Below are 27,336 nucleotides of genomic sequence, written 5' to 3'. Positions count from 1 at the left end.
TGTGCGGCCGGCACTGGTTTTTACTGGGCTACTGCACTGTATCAGTATCAATGATTACTTTTTGGTTGGCCTCTCTGTTTTATGGGTACTGACAAAATTGTAAAACATTTTGAGTGATTCATTTTCTTGTTTAAATTGTACTTAATTACAGTCTCTGAATTACTAAATTTTCTACCTTAATAAAGTCGTGGAAAACATGATTTATACAGTGCGTCCCACAAAAAATGAAACCAAGATTTAGCGATGATTTATCATAAATTAATCATAAATACAAAAGACAAATGACCTATCAATGTAAAGCTGAGAATCTACTCTTTCATCTGATATTACTTAGATTATTCCTCATTCACGCATGAGTGAGCAAAAACAATTTGAAGAAAGGATACCAAAAACTCATTTGGCAAGGGGTATCTGAAAACCACATGCCTAAAAAGTTCAATATCTGCTCTTTTATTTGATACCTTAATCACAAAAAATGGTCCAATAGTAAAAAAGTTATGTTCTCTCGAAACAATGCTTGTATTTCAATAATTTCATTAAATAAACGTGTTTTCACTGGTTTCCCACAGAAGCTATCACACGGTTAACAAAAGACTTAATGCATGGCTGATCGTCAACAAAACGGAGTGTCGAGTGAGTTCCAACGCTAGCCTGTAAAACCTCTTCATTTTATGAAATTATTGAAATTCAAGCCTTATTTCAAATAACCAGAACTTTGTTATTTCTTGACCATTTTCTGTAATTGAGGTATCAAATTAAAGACCAGATATTGAACTTTTTAAAAATGTGGTTTTCGTTTCAAAACCCAGATACAGCCCGCCAAATGACTAATTGGTATCCCCTCTTCAAATTGTTTTTGCTCACTCATGCATGAATGAGAAATAATCTAAGTAATTCCAAATGAAAGAGGAGATTCTATAAAGCTTTATAATGGTAGGTGATTTGTCTATTGTATTTGTGATTAAGTTATGATAAATCATCGATGAATCTCGGTTTCGTTTTTTGTGGGACGCACTGTATAGTATGTGTTGTGCTTTTTAATATTCACTGAACTTCGAAATTTACATTTTCATTTCTTATTCAATTGTTTTCAAAATTTTCCTTTTCTTGTAGAACTTCACAGCTGCCATAGAAAAGGACCCTCACATGGCACTTGCACACTTCCAGCTTGGCATGGTTAACTATCACCTCCATCGATACAATGAGTCCAGGAACAGCTACGAGAAGTCCAAGACCTGTCTCCGTGGTAACCGTTTCATCGACTACAGGCAGCTGGGCTTTGTGCACAAACTTTATGAGTGTGAGGTATGTTCTCAGATGGTTGATTTAATAAAGATATTGATTAGATAAAAATGGACATAGTATGCATGTTTGTAATTTTGTAAATGTTTTATTATTCCTTGATTATTTTGTACGATTTTATGACTCCACATCAAATTTTATTTGGCCAAACCAGAAAGCATTATTTTTTTTCTGAATAATATTTAATATCCTATCTCTATTGTTTAAAACAATTTTTAATTATTCCTTGATTATTTTGTGCGATTTTATGACTCCACATCAAATTTTATTTGGCCAAACCAGAAAGCATTATTTTTTTTCTGAATAATATTTAATATCCTATCTCTATTGTTTAAAACAATTTTTAATTATTCCTTGATTATTTTGTGCAATTTTATGACTCCACATCAAATTTTATTTGGCCAAACCAGAAAGCATAATTTTTTTTCTGAATAATATTTAATATCCTATCTCTATTGTTTAAAACAATTTTTAATTATTCCTTGATTATTTTGTGCGATTTTATGACTCCACATCAAATTTTATTTGGCCAAACCAGAAAGCATTATTTTTTTTCTGAATAATATTTAATATCCTATCTCTATTGTTTAAAACCTAGCACCTGTTTGCTATCTTGTATTCTGTTTATACTTTGAACAGATCAATGTTCTGTTCTGTTGAAAGATGTCTCAATTCTGATTTTAGTTATATTATTAAAAAAAAAACTCTGGATAAGGAACCGAGAAATCCTTGAGTAGTTCTGGCCCACATACACATATGCTGTATATGCCACAATGCACAATACATGTACTTCTGTATAAAGGTGATCAAGGTTTTATGCAATTGAATATGGGCCCAAGTCTCTAGCTGATGTTGTAAACAGTGGCTGTTCCATAGATTTCCCTTTAATATTGCATTTTTAATTTCTTATTTCATGCAGGTTTTATATAATTTAGCCCTTACCTATGCGACAATGATGAACAATTCAGAGTATGCCTTGGAGTTACTGGCCGATGCCAAGAAAGTTAGCGTTGAGGCCAGACATGGTCCGTTGATTGAAAAGGCACAGAAACAGTTAATGGTAAGAAATTATTTAAAAAAAATAATTAAATTTTGTCATTTTGTAATGTGTACAATAGGAGTATTAAAAACATTTAAAATGAACACAATGGCCCGTATTCTGAAGTCAGGTTTAACTGAGACCATGGTCTAACTCTGTGCTAAAATAATGGGAAGCCAAAAGTGTCAATATTTATATTGCATTATATGTTTCTTATGTTACTCTGCTCTTTCCTGATTCATCGATGGTGAAGTCAAGACAATCATCTATTCATACTTCACAGACAATTGAGAATGATTTGAGAGTCAAATGAGCTGAAATATTATATCTCTGCTGTTAGTGATTTTGTCACAATTGGCTTACCATAATTAAACCACAACTTTAAACCCGAGTTTAAATAAAAAAACCCGACTTCAGAATACGGGCCAATGTAAATAAATCAATTGATATTAAATAACAGGGATATGATTTTGGTGATCCATGCATGTAGGCCTATGCAGTGTAGATTAATCATTTGAACACTAAAGGCCTGTATTTTAAACTTGGGTTTAATTTCAAATCGGGTGGGTGTAGGAGTGACTTTAAGAACGACTGGCGATCCTTTCTTGTGGTAAATGGTATATTCATTGGCGATGGTCAAGCGCGTAAGAAAGGTTCACCAGTCGTTCTTAAAGTCGCTCTTAACTTAAGAACAGCTTTATTAAACGGCCCCCTGGTCTAACGCTGTGGTTGAATTATGGATAACCAATTGTGACACAAATCATTAGCAGATGAGGTTGAAAGTACAAGTATCATCTTATTCGGCACTCCAATCATTCACAACTGTGTGAGAATAATAATTGAGGTAGTCTTCTTTACCTCTCATGCATGGATATATAACTCAAGAAAACATGGATCATCTTATTTTGTAAACAAACTCTGGACATTTTCAGCTTCTCAAGATTTTTAGCCCTGATTTTCATAGACCGTAAAGTTCGACCAGACTTGAGAATAGGGCCTTTACCATGACATGTTATGTCCACATTTCTCTTTATCCTCTGGGAGTCACCTCCTGTCAAATGTTTCTTAGTATTTTTTTCAAATTTTTCATTGGATCTTGATGATTTTTGTAAAATATCACTTTCTAAACCTTGCTCTCCCATCTGACATCAATGTTATGTCCACATTTCTCTTTATCCTCTGGGAGTCGCCTCCTGTCAAATGTTTCTTAGTATTTTTTTCAAATTTTTCATTGGATCTTGATGATTTTTGTAAAATATCACTTTCTAAACCTTGCTCTCCCATCTGACATTGATGTTTGTGAACAAAAGTTACAAAAGTTACACAAAAAAAAAGACATGATTAATTAATGGAATAAACTCCCTCTTCAAATAGTAAATGCAGTTTCGCTTGTCAGCTTCCAAAAGCTCCTGCAAAATCACCTTGAAAATATCCCTCACTCCTCATAACGTGCGTCCAAGTGTAATGTCATCTTCGAGATAGGCTGCAGAGCCCTTTGAGGATTATAGCAGATGACGATGATGATGATGATATTTCAACTTGAAGTAAAATTTGAACAAATTATAATATTCATGCATATTCATCTCTATCCTCTCATCCAGATTTGAATTGATATTGATAATGGCCATTTGTGTTTGCTTATCTGAGAATTTGTAAATACAATCTTATTCTCAGTACTTCACATTACCTGTTCTGTGAAAAAGCAGCCCTCCTTCTATTAAAGATTTATTTTATTTTATTTTGTTTTTACAGAGCAATCAGCTGTATGAGCCTATTGTGTTGCCTAGCAACCAGTTATTCACCCCGCCCAAGAGCAAAGTTGCCAATTTGAAAGATGTGGATTACCTCGGCAAAGCAAAGGTGGTAAGCGAGCTTCCGGAATCGAGCAACAACAACAACGAAACAGTAAGTATAGGCCTTTCTAATAGGTGTATACATTGAAGAATCATTTGAAGAAACAAATATGGAACTTTTTTTAAACATAAGAATTCCTTTTTGAAATTCAGATACCACCTGCTAAATGACTTTTTGGTAGCCTTCAAATTAGTTTTACTCACTTAAGCACAAGGTATGTTTGTTATTAAAATAGTAGAGGAGACTCTATAAAGCTTTACAATAATTTGTCATTTGTTCACAAGATTTTTTATTTAGTTAATAAGTTATAATTAAATATTGATAATTTTTATTTTATTCTTTGGATGCACAATATACATGAAAGTAGGTGGTATCAGACCGCCTCGAAGTTCGTCAGTTCCAGGTATTCTCTGATCGGGAAATTTACCCCGATCAGAAAATACCAGGTATTTTGGTAATGTGAAAGCAAACTACGCGTAATTTCCCCGAAAGCAAATACCCGCTAAATAGTAGGTACTTGGCGAAATTACGAGAACTTTCGCGGGGATTTTTCCAAGGTCGCAGGTATTTTGGCGATGTGAAAGCAAATTACGGGAACTTTTAGCCCAGCGTGTCGTTGGGTGCGGCGCCGTGGGTGGCTGCTGGGCTAGTAGTTTTGAATCTCGCGCCTTGCCTGCTTATTAGACCATACTGCGCATGCTCCTAACTTCAGGAATTTATCCCGAAGTGTATGTTTCGGGGCGGTCTGAATGCAGGAATAATTAATGGGTATTTTTTAGCCTAAAAATGTTCTCGTAATTTAACGGGGATTCTTGTGATCGAGGCGGTTTGAAACCACCTATTAAAGCACAAGATGACTGAAAGATGTACAGTAACTTTGCCAGTCACTGTAAGATATAGGACCCACCAAAGGATTTTTATTCAGTCTGTAGTAACTTGAAGGTCCTCCTTTTCTTCGATAAAATGGAATGCAGACCAATATTTATTTTGGGCTTAAATAGGTCAGCTCTAAGACCATTGACCAGTTGTCTCTTTTGAAGGTCCTGGAAAGATAATTCCTTTTCAACATACCTTGCTTCTGCTTGGATGAATAGCTTTTGAAAGTAGTTTTCTGAGTATTGACATGGAATTTGCATTTAACTGAAATATATGCATTCCAATGCACCTCTGCAATGCATCTCTCATTCTGTTTTTGAATGGTAAATAACATAAAAAAATATATATAACCAATATTCATTGCTTTTGCAAGGGTGAATAGCTTGTGAAAGTAGTTTTCTATCTGTGCATTCACATGGAATTTGCATAATGAAAGATATTATGATTGGAAGTAGATTTATTTAAAAACAATACATTTTGGCCATTTTATGTATTGGAATAAATGGAAAAGTAGTACTTGCCTAGTTACAGGTACATTATTATGGCATTACCAAGGCAGCCAACTTGAAGTCTCCATATATACCCACTAAAAAATTATAACTTTTTTATCGTTTAAACATTCACCCTGAACTGCTTTTTCCCTCTTTTTCCCCTTTAAAGGTCCCTTTAATAGTCTTTGCAGACATACAGGTCACATGTTTCAATACCAATAAATTTGATTATTTCTCTATTTCCTGTCAAAGTAATTTTTTACCAGGGAAGTGAAAGAATTAAAATACATTTGTATATAATTCACTGATAAATACTTGTATTATGGCAAGAACAAGTATCATTTTCTACTACGTGCACAATAAAAACAGGAATGAATCTGTATGTTCAAAGTTCAATTTTATCAGTCTTTAGACTTTTAATGAAATATATTTCAACTCTTTCGTGTCTGTGGAAGCCGAAGGTAGAAAAAAAGCGATCTATTTTTTTTTTGCAACAGAACCAGTTTATATTTCTTTGTTCACCTTTTTGATATTTTTTTTTTTTTGGGGGGGGGGGTGGGTGGAGTAAGTTCTAAATGAAATTTTCATACTAACTAGAAATCAGAGACAAATGATTTCTGCAAGGTCCGTTACATAAGGGGTCGATCAGACAAGCTTATTTTATGGCATTAACTTGGGTTCAATGATTGTACCATGAAAACATTGATTTTTATTTGGCCCTTGATTCTTGTTGCCTGTATATAATTGCAAAGTTTCTGAAATCATAAATTCTTCCATACTGCCACCCCCCCCCCCCCCCGCCCCTGAGGTGCAACAGCTTCAGCACAAACCCAAAATCCTGTCTGACATGTTATGATTTACAATGTACCATGAAAATCTTCATTTTGATTGTGTACATACAATATAACTCTGTGACCATAATATCAGACCAGCCACCCCAGATGATAAGTCACCAGATAAAGGTTCTCTGTAAATAGTTTGAACAATAATTTGGTATTCAAAAAGAAAAGAAAATCAGCTCATCTCAAAGAGTAACTCTTCTTCTTTATACCATTGAAATTTGAAGTTGTAAAGTTATATAAAAGAGAAGATATACAGGAGTCTTTTATTAAAAACTGTTTTCCTCGGACTGCTTGGAATTCTCACTGAGGGAACTCATGCCTGAGGGAACTCCTATCTTTTAAAGGGATACTCCGGGCTGAAAATATTCATATCTGAATAAATAGAGTAAAATTCACAGAGCAAAGTGCTGGAAATTTTATCAAAATCGGATAACAAATAATGAAGTTATTGAATTTTAAAGTTTAGCATTATTTTTTTAAACTAGTTATATGCACGTCATCATAAATATTCATTAGATGGGCTGATGATGTCACATCCCCACTTTCCCTTTTCTATTACATGTAATCATAATTGTTTAATTTTTTCATACATGTGTTAAGATGTGTCTCCATTATGATGAAATAAGTTGCAGCAATAAATAACTTATCATTTAATGCACTTAATCAGTTGTTAATCCAATTGTTTTAGTTCTAAGTAGAAATTTTTTGAATAAACCTAATTTCTTATAATAAAATACAAAAGAACAAGTGGGGATATGACATCATCAGCCCACCTTATGAATATTCATAAAAATATGCCTAGAACTATTTCACCGGAATAATGCAAATCTTTGAAATTCAATAACTTCCTTATTTGTTATCCAATTTTGATCAAGTTTTCAGCATTTTGCTCTGTGAAATTTACTCTATTTATTAAAATATGAATATCTCCAGCCTGGATCATCCCTTTAAAGCTATTTAAGGATCTGCTTTATCAAGCTCAGATGATAAAAATCTGAAAATTCATTTTGGGCGACATATTGTTGGTTTTGGGGTGGCAGGTTACATAGATGTACATGTAGGTACTATTTACCATAACTACAAAATTACTGTAATCATAAGTTCTTTATTGGACAACAGCATTTTTTTTAACTTCGAGTGTGGGTGGTCCTTTTCAGGACCAACATTTGAACAAGACAGATACATGGTGTACCTCGAAACCTACTAAACTATTTTTCGCCATGGAAACCTTCAGAAGTTTCATTTTTTTAACTTCCTGAAGTAAAAACCCAAATTTTGTCTATCATAGTCCTACCTGAGGATAGTTCTCCCTTCAGAGGACACAGGATAAATTTTACTAAAAGAGAAAAAGAAAGAAAACTTTGTTCGTTAGCTATATATGTACACATCCTCTAACTCAGGCATCAACCAACAATGATGAGTCATCATATTGAAGGGAAAATCCCTTTTTTAAAAGCATAACACTGAATAGCACTGTCACTCTATGGAGTTGTTGGCATACATGTATTGCCATGGTTGCACTGCCTCAGACTGATTGCTATGAAAACTTTTTTTTTCATATTCCTTGGATATTGTCAGTTCAGAACCGGTTTTGGTATTGCTTTAAGTGACATCGGGCTCTGAATTGACTAGTTCAAGGCCATAAAGACAGATGTCTATATTACAGCATAAAAATAATATTTAAAAAAATGAAAAAGAGCATAATAAATCCCAATGAAAGGGGCATCAAGTTCAGTCAGACATCCATGGCCATGATGGCTTGGATGGTGTTGGATTATCGTACATGTACATCAGGGTGCTACATAAGCACTTGCCCGATTGTCTTGGGCAAGTAAAAGTTGGAGTCGGGCAAGTGTTTTGAAGTAAAGACCAAAACTACTTGCCCGAATTGGGCAAGCAAAATTCTCACAGTAAAATGACAAAAGTTAGAGTCGATATGATATGATATTGAACAGAGTTTTTGTCATGGCAGGCAAGATCACTTTGGAAAAAGAAATGCAATAACAAGGTAGATCAGTTCATGTCAAAAGAGAGAAAAGGGCCAATGGTTTATACAACTGCAATACATGTACTTTCTTTTGAAGAGGCAAAACCTTTTTTCAGGATTATTTTTGGGCAAGTGAATTAAATATTTGGGTAAGTATAATACAACTATTTAAAAATTTACTGGGGAAGTGCTTCTAAAAAGTTACATAGCACCCTGGTACATTTATACCCTGACGACTCATCATTTTTTTATTTAAAAAAAAAATTCTCATTTAAGTGAAATTTGGACTGCGTAACTTGGTGTAACTTCATTATCACATAATGTTAAAATTTAAACTGTAGGTATTGTAATCAGAATCATGCATTTGGAGGTGGCATAGTAATTTGAACCATAGGGGGGCACTTCATAAGGGATTGTTAACCCTTTGCGCGCTGATGTTGCAATTTTGCACATTCGTACAATTAAATTCAACAATCGTAATAATTAGTTTTCTCCCCTACCTTCAAATTAGATAAGCTAATAAAAGACAATAGTTCTTGGATGACATCTATATAATAATAATAAGTATCAATTGTACAATATGGATATCTTGAATTAAAGAAGATGACATGGAAACAATTGTCATTATCCCCCTAAAAATTAATTCAGCATGCATAGAGTTAAATGTATTTTTTCCTCAATAAAACATTTATTGCATATACATACATGATGCAGCATTTGCTTTTTATACTGCTTTACGTACTTGTATTCTTCCTCTTTCCTTTTTAATATATTTGTCTATTTTCGCTTCTTTTAAAAACCTTCCTTGTCACCTGGAAAACCAAGGGGGGGGGGGGGCATAAATGATGCATATTCATATTTATTTAGGTTGGGTGTGCTCTTTTACAAAATACATGTAATCAAATTGACATAACCTATGTTTTTGACCTTTAGTATTTTCTTCTATACCTACTGCATTCCCCTTTGGAAAGAGGCTTTCCCCCTTTTAATTCCCAAAATAGAAAATGGTTGCGTGCTTAAATTACGATTCCCTTTGCAGAATGTAGGAGTGGAATAGGGTGGGGTTGCGCAGGTCCGTATTTGATAAATCAGCAAAATATTCCTGCGATAGTTTTTCCTCATAATAGTCCAAGTGCTTGATATAATCATCAAGATTATTGAAGAAAATTGATTTTAACATAGCCAGGGCCTATCACTTTAATACAGGTAGGCTACCCAGGGCCACAGTTATACTTGTGAGGGGATGAGAAATGGGGGGGGGGGGGGGGAGGGAGGGCTGGGTTCCGTATCCCTCAAATTTTGCACCAAAATTATATTTTTTTTAAAGGCATAACTGTGTCATATTATTCAACATAATGATTGATTTTCCTTGCATAACTTGGTCAATTTCATTTTTTTTCACAAGCCAAATCTATGACAAAATATTTTATGTAAATTTCTCCTTTCCACTATTTTTTTTAAAATACTTTTTTCAATTTTTAGGACAAGATTCTTCATTGTTCATATATTTTTGTCACTGTGCATTTAGATTGACACTGACTTTCTCCAAATGGCTTGTACAGCAAAGCCTTGACTTTGATTTAGCCTATAATTAGTGGTATATTTCTAGACCTGAATTCAATCAAAACCTTGGATTACAAATTTGTGTAAAGTAAGGATCAATTAGTCATTTTATTTTGTAAATGTATTCTGATTTGTTTTCAATTGTGTAGGCATTTTCAATGATATGTCTGATATATTCCTGCCATAGATGTGTCAAGGATATGTAAAATCCACATTATTTGTTATTATGGGAAAGCAGTAGTGAATCAATTTCCTGTGTTGATATTATTATCCTGGTACTACCAATTGAACAAAAAAAAAAGATTAGTTGGGTCTTGTCTGATTAAACTGAACATTGTATACATTAAAGGCTTTCAGTATCACTAAAATATTCATGCATTTATCAAATTAGATAATTAATTTCCACAGTAATATATATATATATATATATATAAAATCAGTATTGGGAAAATAACAAAGTACAGGCACATTGTAGCTAGTCTCTTCTTCATATTATTAAAATTGGATTTAAAATTGAGATCTACTCTTCCTGGGTTAACACTAGAATACCAATAAATTATGAATATTTATTCAGGGGCATGTTTTGATTGGCTGAGTAGCACTGTTACTATGGCAACTGTTTGATAAAATGGGACTTGTCAGATAAAACGTCCCACAGGTCCTATCATGAAATACTCCCCAGGTCTCAAATAACCTGATAATCTATGCTATTTGTTCACACCAATTACAACAAGAAAAAAGTTCTTGCAGTTAGCATGAAAGAAACCTTGTACATCTCTAAACAGTTCTTCTTGCCTCATACATGTACATAAAGTTTTTGTCACTTGCTTTCACACGATGAAAATTCCTGATTCCTGTGAGAATTTTTTGCTGAAGTTTGTGTCATTTTGAAAAGTACACTAATACCCTTTTTACACACGCTATAATTTCCTTAACCCCGTACTATAGGTGGGGCTAAATTGCCATTTAGCCCCACCTATAGTACGGGGTTAAGCTTAGCCCACTTTCTTTTTACACAGCATTTTTGCAAAGTGGGCTAACCCCACCTTTAGTACGGGATTATTTGGCCCTGCAAAAAAGCAGGGTTATCCCAGCAATTGCGGTGCTAAGAGCGATAGTACGGGGTTAAGATCGCTAGTGTAAAACGAAAGTGGGCTAAGCTTAACCCAGTACTATAGGTGGGGCTAAATGGCAATTTAGCCCCACCTATAGTACGGGGTTAAGGAAATTTTAGCGTGTGTAAAAAGGTACGAGTGAATGAGCTACCACTATCCCGGGGTTAGCGAGTTTCGTGTGTGAAAAGCAAGCATTCCTTATCCGGGGTTAGCAATAACAATTTGGCATGTGTGAAAAGGAAAAAAAATAGCACAGGGTTAAGGATAGTACGGGGTTAGCGATAGTCCGGGGCTACGAAAATCCTGTGTAAAAAGGGTATGTACCTGTTATTTCTCGTCTGTGTTTTCTTTTGGGATTACAAGTAATGTGCTTTCACACTGGCAAGTGCCTTAGAATATTTTCTGATCTGGTAAACACTCTCACCCCCAAGGCCCCAACCCCATTACCCCACCCCTCTTCTGTGATCAAGTGGATATAGAAACATAATCTATAGTCTTTCATAATCTATCTCCATTTCCAGCATGTTATTTTCAGCTACAAATATTTAATGATCCATATTAAGTTTCAAATGTATATATATATATATATATATATATATACATGTATACATATATATATATATATATATAAATAAATAAATAAATATATATATATATATATATATATATATATATATAATATATATATATATATATATATATATATATATATATATATATATATACATGTATATATAAATAAATATATATATAAATATATTTATATCATGGGAAAGCAGTTGTGAATCAATTTCCTGTGTTGATATTATTATCCTGGTACTACCAATTGAACAAAAAAAGATTAATATGCTTTTCACACTGCATTTCCTTATTGGTTTCACACTATGTTTCTTAACCCCATACTATTTGCTTTAAAGCCGGGGTTAACCCCTTATATATATATTGCGTTACATGTTTCTTTAATACATTTCAATTGTTATAACTGTATTTTTTATGGATTTTGTCTACTGTTTTGTTGGAAATGAGATAAAATAAAATTGAAACTGAAACATGTATTTGGGATACCCCCCTCCCCCCCCCTCCCCGGGAGGGCAACCACCCCTCGAATGTCTCACCCCCCCTTCATACATGTACTTATCTTCCAAGTCATCCCTGGGGGTGTTTCATAAAGCTGTTCGTATTTTAAAGTTAAGAGCGGCTTTAAGAACGACTGGCGAAAATTTCTTATGTGCTGAATCACTATGAATAATCACCAATGAACATTTACCGTAAGTAACGGTCTATTAACCGCACCTTTTTCTCGGCGGGATAGAAGCAAAAGTCGGGGGTGCGGTTTATCCACGGATGCGGTTTATAGTCCGTTACTTACGGTAATGGGGAATATCATCTACCACAAGAAAGGATCACCATTCATACTGAGAGTCACTCTTAACTTAAATACAGACAGCTTTATAAAACGGCCCTCAGAAAAGACCTCACCAAGAAGACAAATTTATCCTTAGAAGAGAACTTCAAAGTCAGAGCCTTGTGATGGAGGTTGCCAGTCATTTAAAGATTTAAAGGTCAAATAATAAAACTAGATTAGCTCATTTACACATGTGTAGGCCCACTGTGGGACTGTGGGTACAAAGTGCTTTAATGCTTTTCATGTAATCATGATTTATTTGATTGGCGCTTTTATTTGCATGTAGAGTCTATTGACATCCTACAAGAATTGCTCCAGTAATAGTGATTTTCCAAACCCAACTATACAAAATAATGTACTTTGCTAAATTTCAATCATGAATCTTGTTTTTATGAACCTTTATTTCATTAAAATTGATTCAATTTTTTTTCTTCAAACAAACGGAATTTACAACAATATTCAACGGTTTAATTATTACAACAGAACATAATTAGAGTCCCCAAATACAGCACAAATAAGATTTCATCAACAAAGTCAAGTATTTACTGTATGTACTGTACTGGAAATATCAGCATGACATACAGTACTATGTGTATGTATTTACCTTGCCCTGGTTCATGCACATTAAAGAAGATCCCTGTTTTAGTTGAACTATTAGCAAATGTGCCCTTCATGTGCTCACAATTACAATACAAATATCACCCATCATGTTTATAGTTCAACTTTTTCGGTCAGGGACGCCATTGTGGTATAAACTTGTGTGTACGTGTGCCCAAATACATTTACCAGGAAATTGAGTTCATGCTATTTTTATTCTTAATCATGGTTATTAATAATGTTAGAATACTGCCGCTGTTAATAAGTTTAGACCTACACGTACATATAGGTAGTATCTGCTATAATGAGTGACATTATTCTATTATTTCCAGTTCAGTAATTTTATACTTGGCATGACGTTCATATGACTATATATGTATTGTCATATATGGATAAAGATAAAATTAAAATCCCCTTTTTAAAGGTATTTTTTATTTATTGTAAAGGTTTGAAACTGTATTGTATTTTCCTTTTCTTTCTATCTTTAATTTGCTCTTAAGTACTCTTTTTATAATACATACTATATTTGAATATGATATACTGTAAAATGCTATTTTTTATTAAGTATGTTCTATAATAGAACATCACAAGTATGAATACAATCAAAAGTTACGTTTGTTAAGTACAATCTATTTAAATTCAAGACATTTCTTATTTCCTCTTTCCTGTTTATTGTATTTTTGTTTCATTTTGAATACCTACATGTACATGTATACGTATACATGTACTTGCCCTTTTTTATTTATTGTATAATTTTATTTCTGTGAAGTGCATTGAGAGTCCTTACAGGTGTGAAATGCGCTATATATAGTTTCAATGTTATGCTTAAAATATATATTATTAATGGATATACCATCCATATGTTTTCATTCTAATATGGGCCCCGTCTTACAAAGACTTACGATTGATCCAATCAATCGTAAGTCTATGGCAATCCTTCAGTGTCATAAATTTTTCTACAGGAAATTTGCAAAATGTCCTTTGTAACAAAGGCAAACACACCAAATTGTCAAGAAATCAATGAATTTATGAAAATACATCATATCTAGAAATATTTTTGTATAAACATGTATTTTTAGATGTTGGCGTTGCTGGCTTTCCATAGTTGAGTTTGATGAGATCAATCGCAACTCTTTGTAAGACGGGGCCCTGCAGTTTATTATGTGGTTCCATGATATTTGCTCTGGAGACAATTACTCCGACTTAAATTCCACATACTAATCGAATGACTATTACTTCAACCCTGGATTTTATACCCCCATCCTAAATCTTACCCTAAACCTATTAAACATAAAACCCTATTGCAACCCTAACCCTATATCTTAGACGAAATGAAGCCCGGAGCAATTGTCATCAGAGCAATTGTCGTGTCGCCTATTATGTACACTAGCGTGCCTTTATGTTTCTTTTTTAGTGGGTTGACCCTTTCACTTCTTCTGAAATCTGCTTTCATTTTTATGAAAATGGTCTAAAATCTGATATTCCTAGCTGAAGTGCATTTTATTTTAATTTCCATACAGAACTTCCAACCTCCATCGAAAGGTGCGCAGCAATCCCCCAACTCGTTCCGCCCCATCGACGACGACTTCACGGACGATGATGACCTTTCGCCGACCTTCGATGGCTCCTCCTCACCGACGCCATCGATGGTTGCGAAGATGACGCACAAGGATACCATAGCGACGTGGTACGAGGGCGTCCTGGCCTTCGAGAAGGGGGATTATACCGAGGCCCTGAATCAGCTGAATGGTATCGTGGATCCATCTGCCAAGATTCTCTACAACATCGGTATCCTGCAGAAATCCTTAGGACAACTTGAAGATGCAAGTTCGGTAAGGATATTTGTATATGTAATTTTACAGGGAAAGTCCACCAGGGAAAATATTACATAGGGGCTTGGAGCGATTTGCCCCTGAAAAGATCAAAAGAGCCCGTGAAATTGCCCATTCACTGCAATGTTAAAGCGCAACCAATGTTGCAGATTAAGGGAATCAGTTGTGACATGTAGCCCCTGAAAATGAAAAGTTGAGTTTTTGCCTGAAGTCCACCCTAAACTGAAGATTTCAAAAATAGTCATTGGATTGAAAAGACATTCAACAGCCAATACATATTGTATGATTAGGATGGCAGATGTTACTCTAGTATACAGTAATTCACATTTTTGACTGTTTACCAAAGCTTTAGACAAGCTTTGAATTCCAACTGGTTAATGCTTGCAATATATAAAGCATGATCACATTGATACGCTCTCTAGCGGTTATGATTATGTTGTAAATATACTTTCTGTATTGGCACTCACATTTATGCATGACTTTTAGACTTATAACTCTTTTAAAAACACCCCAGAACTGCTTTCTCAATCATGTTTCCTTGTAGTATGAAAGGAAACATAATACTATTCAATTATTAAGTCTTTGCCTGCCACGGACAAAATCACTCCTGTGCCACATTAATTTCAAAGTGCAACCTAGACCCGGGGGGGGGGGGGGGGGGCACTTACATTGACGAGTGGATACCATGCGCGACCAAAAAAACACGTAAAAAGGATGTCTTTTTCAAGACGTTACGTACGTAACGTGATAAGGGTGTCAAAAACACAAAAATATTGAAAAAAGGGTATCTATTTCGCTCGGAAAAATACACGTGTTTAGGGTCAAATATGCGGGGATGATAAAACAAAATCAAAATGTTTTATAAAGGATGTCCTTTTTGCCCCAACACTACGTGTTTAGAGTCCGATTTGCGCGAGGTTTGGAAGGTGGGGCCATACTAAACCAAAATAATGGTGTCTAAAGGTAAAACCGACGGACGCGTGACATAACAATAAACATGATATCTCTGTGCTTGTTTAGGGGTTCATTTCAGGGAATACTTGCTAAGAGTATCGATTTGTTTCCAATACTTGTTAAGGGAAGGGTTTCACACGTCAATACTTGTTAAGGGGTGCATTTTCAGAATATGGAAAATACGTGTTTAGGGTCCTTTTCAAGACCCTGTGGTCGCGCATGGTATCCACTCGTCAATGGAAGTGGCCCCCCCCCCCCCCCCCCCCCCCCCCCCGGGAACCTAGAGAGGGGTTTTGCATGGACTATGCTATTTCAGCTTACAATAGCTTTTGATTGTAAAGAAAAGCTTGGCTGTACAATTGACAATGTGATGCACACATTACTATCGTGTATGTGTGTATGTAAAATAGACTTAACTCTTTGTGCGCTGGGCCATGAACCCTCTCTGTGCTGAATTGTTTTCAAGGAGGCATCAGGAGAAGTAAACAAAATACACTTGCTTACTTCAACTTGCTATAACTTTTTACTCCAACATTTTGAGGGGAAATGCTTCACAGCAAAGTTGTAGAAAATTTCACAGGCTTTCCCACTGTATCAATTTTGGGGGGAATTGGTATATAATCCATAATTTCATAGAAAGATGATTCTATTATGGTAAAGGATGTTCAAAGCCTAGTGTATAAGAATCTACATAACCATGTGTTCAAATAAAACACTGTCGTTATAGAGTGGATCATAAGCTTTCCATTGATACCAAACATATACCATGTTTCTAAAGAAAAGTAGTAATCAAGGAGAAAAGAAAAAGAGATGATTAGGGTTGAGACGTGTGTTTTATTGTACTCATATCCTGCCCCCTATTCAGAGTACATGACCATGCGACCCAATGAACTATTGTATCTATATCCTGTCTCTTTTCTCTGAGAGGGGCCTTGAGTGCATTTATTGATTTTTTTTATTCTTTGGCATCTTAGATAATACCAATACTTATCAACCAGGTCAAGATCGTGGAACATCATTCATGTTATGGGAGCTAGTTGCAGGGCTCCACGCTAACAATTTTTTCTAACGGTCCAACCTGTTCATGTCGGACCAGTAGATACCCGGTTTTCCATTTTTTTACTGGTCCAAACCTAAAATGTATTGGTCCCCAAAATAAAGAAAAACATTTTAAAAAGAGAAGAGTTTATTTTGATGTCTTTTGTTGTTACCCCCCCCCCAAAAAAAAAGAAAGAAAGGAATGAAAAAGTAAAATGTAAAGAGAGGGGAAGGAAAAAAAGAAAGAAAGAATGAAAGAAAGAAGGAAAGGATGGGAGGAAAGAATGAACGAAAAAGGAATGATAGAAAGAGGGAAATTAAGAAAGGACAAAAGAAAGAAGAAAAAAAGAAATAAAGGAATGAAGGAAAGAAAGAAAAAAGGAACAAATGAAGCATGCAATAGAGAAAGAATGAACGAAAGACAAAGACAGTACTGAAGGATAAAAAGAAAGAACAAAACAGAGAGAAAGGAAGGAAGAAATATAAAAGAAAGAAAATGTAACTAAATTGATAGATAGAAGGAAGAAAAAAGAAAGAAAGAGCAACGGAAATGGATAAAGGAAAGAAAGAAGCAAACAAAAAAGGTAAAAAGATAGATAGAAGGAAGGCAAATAATGAAGGAAAGACACAAAGAAGGAAGGAAGGAAAGAAAGGAAGCAAGCAATAAAAACGAAAGAAAGAAAAGGTAAAGTAAAATGATAGATGAGAGGAAGAAAAAAAGAAAGAACAAACGAAAGTCAGAAAGAAAGGAAGGAATACATTCTTGTTCATCATCATTCTGGTCTTGTTCATCATCATCCTCAATCTCACTGTCGGAATCTTGAGTAAACTGTTCATCTTCATCGATATCCAACTCACCACCTGTATTACTATGGGTGGGACAGCGTTGAGATGACATGGGCTCATCATGCTCTGACTCCGAATCCATGACAAAAGCAGGTGACTCTGAAGAGCCCGCCAGTATAAGTTCATGAGCTTCATCTACGGAAAATAACCTCAGAGCCATGATGGCAATACTAAAATAGCTGTAAAAAAACGTGTTTTTCTCCAAAATTTGCAATGTAAATCTATAGTGAAAACGACTGCATACGAAGGCCTTGTGAGTGTGGATAATAACAAAAGCTGAACGAAAACCGCCACCTCCGGGGAAATCAACACAATTCGCACAAATACAATGGACTGAATGTTTGAGCGTGAAATGCGAAGTTCGTGCGGCACCGATTGTGCATCGGTGCGAAGTACGCGTTGAAATAGTTAATGCACTCTGTGTGTATTGTGCATGTGACTTGAGTCGAACTTGGCAGTCTGCTGTATGCGACTCTAGTCGAACAAAGCGGACGAAGAGTTAATATCGGTCCAGGTTTTGTGTAATACATTAACTTATTTTCCATTCTGTCTTTCCCCTTGATATCTCGTCACTGCAGACTCTAAAGGAAGTGGTGTCTCGGGATCCCCACCTCGCTATTGGGCACTTCCAGTCGGGCGTGGTCCTTGGGCTCGTAGGGAACTGTGACGATGCGTGGCATGCCTTTGAGAAGGCGAGAGAGACCCTTCGAGGGAAGATGATCGACTACAAGCAGCTTGGATTACAGTACAAACTCCATAAGTGTGAGGTGTGTTGTAGTTTTTGTTTTAAAGCCTGGTGGACACTACATGATCCAATATGATGTAATTTTGAGACAAAACACATTTTGTATTAAAGGGGGAGTGAACTGTGTGTGGTCTCTCATTGACTGCGTGTTATAAATACATAGTCTTAAAATATACGTTTTCAGATATCTACTAGAACTACAGAGAATAAATTGACCTGTAATTGTATTTGTATAGAGAAACTAAAATGTTTTGAGAGGAAAAGTAATTATTTTGCTGCTTGGTAACATAATCATTGTGGTATAAATGTATTGAGTTGTTGATTACCATGTTATCATTCGAGTGGGTCTATATTGCTAGACTACACTACATGTAGCATTATGGGCCAGGAAACTGGCCAGGTATGAGTAGTTGAGGACTTGAGATGGCGCTATTGGTTTGGATCTGCTTTAAATGTAAAAGTTACATTAATCTATCTTCGATGTGATCGTTTGACAGGTCCTCCACAACCAGGCTTGGGCCTACAATGAGTTAGACCAACGGGACTGGGCCAGGAACCAATTGGACGAGGCCAGAGAATGCAAAGCGGATCCAAGACACGAAAAGATTGAAGACTCCTACAGGGCTTTCACTGTGAGCACTATGATGCTGGATGTACCCAGCATCTATGATGACGTTCATTTTTTAATTTTTATGTATCACTGAAAAGCGTATATGAAACATTTATTAAACAATTACCATGTTAACTTTTGGAGAAAATAAACAACCACATTTTGCAATGAACTGTACCGTCTTTACCGCTACTCTTTTAGCATAAGGTTTCATTGACATCTGGACCCCCTTACAAAGATTTGCGATTGATCCGATCAACCACAACTATGGAAAGCCAGCAATGTCAACATATAAAATGCATGTTTGTTCAAAATATTTTCTAGATATGTTGTATATTCATACATTTACTGTTTTTTTCTCAAAATTCTTTGTGCTTGTCTCTGTAAATAAAGGACATTGTGCAAATTTCCTGTTGAAAAAAATTATGACATTGATGGATTTCCATATAGTTGAGGTTGATCGGATCAATCGTAACTCTTTGATTCAGTCATTGCTTTCATTCCTTACTTTGGCGCAACTCAAATTTTACATCACAAGGAAGAATACCTCTTTAAATATCCAGGCATGAACTTATACCACATGAAAATGATCCTGAATCATTTGGAAGAAGATACTCTTCAAGGCGTATAAATGTTCAGGGAAAGGACTTTCGATAATTTGACGATTTCACAGATATAATTTTTTTTCTTCTAGTACTCTCTTGTAGTATGAGCAATAATTGGTATTGTTTTTAATTCACTACAGAGTGGGCGCTCCTTCAAACTTTATGAGCTTCCAAAGGTGTTGCTCTTCAAGCCACCAAAGTCAAAAATTGATAACCTGGACAGGAAAGATTACCTTGGCAAGGCTAAGATTGTTGCCAAGCTGCCAACTGTGAGAAGAGTAAGTGTTTTTTTTTTTTTTAACAACACCGAGCATGGTGGTTCAGTGGTAGAGCGTCCGCCTCATGAACAGGAGGTCGTGGGTTCGATCCCTGGCCGAGTAATACCAAAGACTTTAAAAAATGGGACCTTCTGCCTTCTTGCTAGGCGCTCAGCATTTAGATTGGAGAAGGGTAATAATAACATATTCGGTCAAGCAGGGCCCACTGGAAGAGCAGTTTTCTAACTGAAGTGGCTACCCTGGGTAAATAAAACATTATTATTATTATTATTTTAACATAATTTTGAAAATTGTTCTTTAGATATATGTTTTTATTTATGATTTATACAGACATTTGCAGGAATGGAAATATCAATTCAATGGTTCTCCATATAAGTGACTTTGTACGAGACCCACGTACAAGAATCAGTGTTTGTATTTCACCATTTTAGCCGTTTCTGAACCAATTTTGCTCAAACAGTTGTTACCAGTGTTTGTAGTAAAGATAATACATCAATATTTGTAGTAATTTTTATTTCAGCTGATAATGTTAAATATCCTAAGTGCCACGTCTCCCAGCACTAGCCAGTATCTTTAAAGAGTACAACATCTTAATAATTGATTCCATCAATAGTTTACAACTACGTTATAGAATATACATAACTTCTATATTCTTTGCTTTACCTGATTTTTCTAGGGATCATCTACTCCCCCGCCTCAAACATCCAGCTCTCTCGGCGTGCCAGTATTAACTCCAAGAAGTAAAACACCAACACCATCTTCAGCACCACCAGAAAAAGCCCTGCCAGTGCCAAAGGTTCAGAATCTATCAAGTCTAGTTCTTCCAGACAGACAAGTTCCTTCCAGACAACCAAGACCAAGCCTACCTGACACTCAAGCCCCTTGGAAGATGCCTGTAGTGACAGTAGATTCTGTGCAGACATCTTCCAAGCCACCTAGCCGATCTCCGCCTTCACAGTCTGGAGGGTTCAACCCAGATAAATCACTTCCAGAGGCACCGGCACCAGTTAGCCCTGTCCTTCAAAGACCACTTCCTGTCAGTCCTGGTAGGAAGTTGAGTTCTGAGCTTGCACCAAGTCGTCCGTTGCCATCACCCACTCGTTTGAGTCCAGTACCTAATAAACCACTTCCTGTGAGCCCAGGAAAGAAGAACAGTTCTGATTTACTACCAAGTCGTCCTTTACCGTCACCAACACGATTCAGTCCTGTCCCCGATAGGCCTCTTCCTGAACAACCTGGGAAAAGAAGTAGTCCTGATTTTCCACCAAGTCGTCCTTTACCATCACCAAGTCGTTTAAGCCCTGTACCAGACAGGCCACTTCCTCAGAGGCCTGTCCCAACAAATACCAGTGATTCTTCACAAAGCAGACCTCCACCATTGCCAAACCGTAGCAGTCCAATTCCGGACAGGCAAGTGCCACTAAGGCCTGTTCCTGAACAGACAGGAGATCGTCCACCTGTTAGGCCTTTGCCTTCACCAAAATGTAGCAGTCCTCCCCCTCCGGAAAGACCACTACCTGGACCTCCCCAGAGATCCATTAGCCCAGATCTACCTCAGAGGCTGGTACCACAAGCCCCTAGTAATTCTGATGTCCCAAGTAGGCCCTTATCACTTGCTGATAGACCTGTCCCACCTAGACCTGGTAATGCGTCTCCAGAACTTCCAAGCAGACCACTTCCCTTACCTCCTGGTAGAGATGAACCTGACTTGCCTCCAAGGCCTGCACCGGTTGCAAGTAGAATCAGTGACTTGAGCAATAGAGCAGTTCCACCCTCCCCTAATGCAGGCCGCAAATTACCTGGGATCCCCGTACCAAAGAATGATTCTCACGATTTGTCAAACAGACGTGTACGTACAATACCAGGAGAAAACATTGAGAATGATCTCCCATCAAGACCACCTCCTCCTAAACCAACCCAATCAATGCCAGAACTTCCGCCAAGGCCAGCACCCAGCTCTCCTCAAAGGAAGATCTCTGCTGATAGCCTCTCCGCAAGACCAGTTCCCCCTCCTCCAATGTCCAGTGCAGAACCTGAGCTCCCACCCAGGCCCAAGCCTGGCAGTTCCAACCCGATCCAAGATAGACCTGTTCCTCCACCCCCTCCTAGCTCTTCTCATGCTAATCTCTTGAACCCAGTGAGGAGGTCATCCAGTCCTGGACTACCAGATCTACCTCCGCCATTGCCCCCGCAGCGTGGCCCCTCCCCTGTTCCCCCTCGCAAGCAGTTCAACACCAACAACAACCAAGTTGCTTCCAGCGGTGGAAAGCCTGTTGGTAACAAAGCCAAGTTGGTCAAGATTGTATCAGATAGCCCGCCCGTGGTGAGGAGAGCTGCTGCAGTCACTGTTACAGTGCAGAAGAAAGAGGTGATAATTGCAAGTCAATTAATGATATGTTAAATCATTGACGTTCATCCGAACCAATGTATCACACATACGACAGTGCAAACCCATTTCAGAGAAAAATCGACTGTAAAGGGATGGTCCGGGCTGGAAATATTTATATCCAAATAAATAAGAGTAAAATTCACAGAGCAAAATGCTGAAAATTTTCGGCCAAGAGTGACTGATACGATGGTTCGGATGAACGCCAACGAAATGAAAAGTACTCTTTAAGAAGTCCTGTATCAACACACTTTTTTAATTATTATAATTTGAAGCAAGTGAAATCTGTACATGATTGTTAGAGTTTGAGATAGTTACCTATCACCCCTCCCCCCCGCCAGATCAAAAAAAAATTTGCCCTTTGTCCAATATGCATTGATACAGGCCTTCTACATATTCCTTTTGGGATTGTATGTTGTAAAGTGAAGGGGAAAAAAGGGTGCTTTTGGGCATTTAAAACTACATCATTTAAAACTACATCATTATTATCTCAAAACTGGTGTGAATTTACTATTTCAAACTCAACAAATTCTTCTCTTGAATGTTGTTACTAAATGCTCAGGTGGGGGGCGTTGTGGTCTAGTAGTTATGGGGGACTTGGGTACAATTCACTGCCATGATGGTGTGTTTTCCTTCTGCAGGAAATTTACCCACATTGTGCTGCACCCGACCCATGTGAGGTGATTGGGTACCTGGTAGGAAGAAATTGCTTGAATGCATAAGTGCCTATATAGGCAGTGCAGCTAAAGCTGGGGTAATACTAGCATTTTGTATCCTCAGTAAAAAACGCTATATAAATCCAGATTTTAATTATTATTATTATCATTAATGTGTATACATGCTTGCTTTTGTAGGAAAAACCACCTCCATCGGAGAAGCCAAAGCCTGCAACCCCAAGCAAGCCCACTCCGGCTGGAAACCAGCCACCTATCCTTGCTTTCAAGCCAGACCTCAAGCCACGCGCAGCCAAAGGTCCAGGCCCCGGCCAGCCGGGCAAGCGTAAGACGGCCCTTGTTATAGCCTCTCGCGAGACCGATGTGGAGGGAGAGGTGTCCGTATCAGAAGGTGATCTGATCACCGTCACGGGGGAAGGTACGTTTAACCGATTGACGTAAATTAATCTGTATTTACTTCTCAAATTGGCAACAGATATCCTTTTTTTTTTCATTTGGAAAAAAAAAAAATATGGGCATTATATCAATCAAGGATTATATTTTGAAATTTCATTTAATTCAAAAATTACATTGTACCAACTTGCATTTTGAATGGTGATTGAATTTCTTTTTAAATTTCATTTTCAAATTTAGGGCATTAAATGTTTAGTTTATGCAAGGACCAGCAGGACATACTTGTACAGCTTTGGAAAGGACAGCGCAAGTATGCAAAAGTCAAGGAAGATAAGACGCCAATTGAAACCATAATGTGTCTTACATAATTTTGCAGCATTTTTGTGTAAAAGAATACTTTGTTCAGCGTATGAGGGCATATCAGTGCATAGAGAATTATACTAGTTATTTTACGTTAAATATCTATTATTATGATTATAATGTACATTGTAATGAAAATTTCATAATAATCGTGTTTTTTCCCCTTTTCGTCTCTTTTCTTTTAATTCGTAGCTGGTGACTGGCTGGAAGTGGAGGTCAAAGGTAAAAAAGGCTGTGTACCCCGGTCATGTGTCAAAGATTTCAGCAAGCGAGGCATTTAGTTCAGTAGGAGAACAACGCAGTCTTTCATAATCTTGGCCTTCTAATGCCCATGTATACCTTCTTTGCCGTACAGTATCATTTTGATGTAAATGTTAGTATAGTTTCTTCTATTTTGTTGTTTAAAACCTTGGGGGTGTTTCACAATGACTTAAAGTCATGCTAAGTGATGACGTGCATACGATATATATAATGCACAATCTTGTTGATTAATTTTAAGGATGCCTTAGAGTCGCACTTAAATGGAGACTCATTTATGATATGCAACGTGCAATCTTATTAACACGCAGTAGCGTGCGTCCTATTACATGTAGCATGATCTGACCATTGCCATGCCTTTTATTCGGCACGCAACTGGACATTTAAGTGCGACTTTAAGTCATACTTAACTCTGTGAAACACCCCCAGGGGCCCGTAACGCAAAGCGTAGCAATCATCGTAGAATATTCTTTAACGATTGATTGCATAGACCATAATGTACAATTAATCGTAAAAATCAAGTGTACGATCAATCAGTATTCTTTGTGTTTCGGGGGCCCTGGTCCCAAAAAATAAAAGCGATTTATTCGCAGGATGGAAACATTGTACCACCCAATGGCAGTCATTGTCGTATATCTAGTATCTGTTATCCCACACGAAACTTTATACGAAAGCTCCTTAATCTTGAGACTCTTAATAGCAGTATGACACGCTGGGTCAGATTTAGAGGAAGAATTTGAAAATTCAGGGCTGATGGAGATGGCCTAGTATATTTAGTTGATTAGATGTTGGATTATTATTTCAAAAAGTTCATATTTTTTCAGGATCACCATTATTAATGAAGGTTATGATCAAACTTCATTTGATGTGAATTAGGTAGCATTTAAATCAAATTGCCCTGCCATCATTATCATAAAATGTGATTATTTTTCTGTGAGAATTTTACTGGGGCAATCTAATCAATCATTATTTAATGACATGTGTGCATTTTCCACTTGTATATTCAGAAATGGTGCAAAATATATATTAGTTACCCCCCCAAAAAAAAAGGGGAAAAAAGTGATAAACATCATTAGTATATGATCCTTGTGTTATGTCAGAATGAAATTCTGTTTTTCAAAGATTTTATAAGATTATATGAGTGCTCAAATCTGCACACTTATGTTTGTACTTAATTCGTGTGATAAATTTTTATGTGTTTGTACTTTTTAGAGAGATCTTAAGACCGTTTTTGATAGGCAGTACCTTTTCATGTGCTCGTTCTGTGTTGGTAGTCTCATTTTGTCTGTTAGCAGTCAATTCAAATTAGTTAGTGTTTTATTTGAACTTGTGAATTATTGTGCCTTGGAATAGATTTATATCTAGATAGATGGCGATATACAAATGCCTTTTATTATAATAAGCCGTTTCGTAGTTCCTTTCTGCGCATGATCAGAGGAAGGTCATTGGTACTAAAGTGACATGGTGGTTTAAAATTTAATGAGATAAGCACCAACTTTGACGTCTTGATTATTCAATCTATTCTTTTGAATTGTGTTTTTCATTTACATCCACAAAAAACAACAATGCGTCCACGAACGACTGGTATTTCACAGTTTGCCAAGTACATCGGCAACATGCTTTGATATGCATTCAAAGTAGAAATGCAACAAATACCTTCATAAAGTGTTCATTGAAGTGCTATTCTAGTCACCTGGTCTATTCAATTTCTTCATCCTGCTATGTAAGGCATGCTTACATAATATCTTGCTTTGAAATCTGCCTATCATAATGAAAGAAATGAAAGGTCATTTGACCAAATTGTCCATGAAGTAACTATGAACTGGTCTATTATGGCATTTTCACCTCTATTTTCACAAAAGAATTTTATGCACATCCTGATCAGTATGCAAATGAGGCAACCTAGTATGTCACAATCTCTTTTGTGTTTTATCATGTCTACTATTAACAATTTTTTCAAATTTTATATATTTGATGAATGATGTAATTTGACCCAAATTGAAACATTGCATTGTATATTTTTGCTATACTGTGCATGGTTGTACATAAATCCATATGGAGGTTAATATTTTAGACAATTTATAATTATCTATTTGTAAATCTTGTAAATTTATGACAATTTATATAGCCTCAGCATATTACCTTTTTTAGAATTGAATATTCTTATTGTATGGAGATATCTTGTATATGGAACTCATAAAATCAATGTTGGATGTGTGTGCCTTGTGTGTTATGTAATCAATATATATTTTTAAAAGTAAATATGTTTATTTTAGAAGATTATATACTCTTCATTGTCTTGTCATTACTTTTTACCCATTATTTTGTATTTCTTCGGCACATATGTCAGAAATTTATAGTATTATGTTTTTGTTGCACATTTTGACTTTCTGATAGAAAGGAAGGCACACTTCACACAAGTTTTTGTCTTGTTTGTAAGCCGTCACCTTTTCTGTAATGTCCTTGTAATTAGGCTGCATTTTGTGGTTAATATTAGGTACTGCATTGTAATTCAACTGATTTATTTATTGATAGTTTTGAAATTTGGGAACTGCAATAAAATGAATATTCACAATAAAAGAATTGATTGTATCTATATATGTGATTTTTTATTACGTTTTGTATATCGATCTCAATCTGAATATTTTCTATTGAGCAAGAGCCCACTTGGGCATAGGCGGAGGCTGCAGCGTTGTCTTTGCATTTTACGAGTCGGATGGTGTTAGGCGAAATGCAAGCAATACGTTTGTAGACTAATCACTGTGGTTAGCATCCACCCCCTATACACTCCAGTCTAGCGCTAGTTCTTGCTTTTTATCGACTAGGATTCTCTGCGAGTTTTTTGTTACAAAAACCTGCCAGGTGACATTCGTGGACAGACAGCAACAAGAACGCAAGACCGGAGTGTATAGGCGGTCGGTGCTTTGGTGCGTAGTGTTCTGCATCAGACGTATTGCAGAGGCAGGACTGTTATTTTGACATTTTGAAACCCCACACTGACGTTTTGTATAACAGCATCAGATAAAAATAAAGCTGCAGCCTCCGCCTAGATGACAGTCTAACTGGGGCCAAGTAACACAAGGCCTAGCGCTTGATCGTATGAACGATTTGTGTGATTGATTGTACACAATGTTCAAGGTAATGAATTGTTCAAATCAGTTCACTGATTAAAGTGCTGAGCTTTATGCTCCAGGGCTCTGGATGAAGATGGCAATGTAGCACAAACTGAAAAACATCAAAATAAGCCTGTTCATGGTTTAAAGGGATCGTTTAACTTTGTGAGCAG

General features: G+C 36.4%; 1 protein-coding gene across 1 annotated transcript in view; it reads left to right on the top strand.

Moving 5' to 3' along the window:
- Positions 1–26,648, top strand: part of LOC129278220 (uncharacterized) — a 35,010-nt gene extending 8,362 nt beyond the window's left edge. The window contains exons 2-11 of the mRNA XM_064109969.1: positions 1,114–1,305; positions 2,222–2,362; positions 4,094–4,246; positions 14,592–14,903; positions 18,320–18,508; positions 18,984–19,118; positions 19,842–19,979; positions 20,656–22,347; positions 23,220–23,457; positions 23,985–26,648. Of these exons, the coding sequence (XP_063966039.1) occupies positions 1,114–1,305; positions 2,222–2,362; positions 4,094–4,246; positions 14,592–14,903; positions 18,320–18,508; positions 18,984–19,118; positions 19,842–19,979; positions 20,656–22,347; positions 23,220–23,457; positions 23,985–24,073 (3,279 nt within the window). The 3' untranslated portion in view covers positions 24,074–26,648. The remainder of the gene's footprint in view (positions 1–1,113; positions 1,306–2,221; positions 2,363–4,093; positions 4,247–14,591; positions 14,904–18,319; positions 18,509–18,983; positions 19,119–19,841; positions 19,980–20,655; positions 22,348–23,219; positions 23,458–23,984) is intronic.
- Positions 26,649–27,336: the final 688 nt, after the last annotated feature.

The sequence above is a fragment of the Lytechinus pictus genome, chromosome 15 (assembly GCF_037042905.1).
Source record: "Lytechinus pictus isolate F3 Inbred chromosome 15, Lp3.0, whole genome shotgun sequence".
Lineage (NCBI taxonomy): Eukaryota > Metazoa > Echinodermata > Echinoidea > Temnopleuroida > Toxopneustidae > Lytechinus > Lytechinus pictus.
This window is presented reverse-complemented; position numbering and strand designations above follow the sequence as displayed.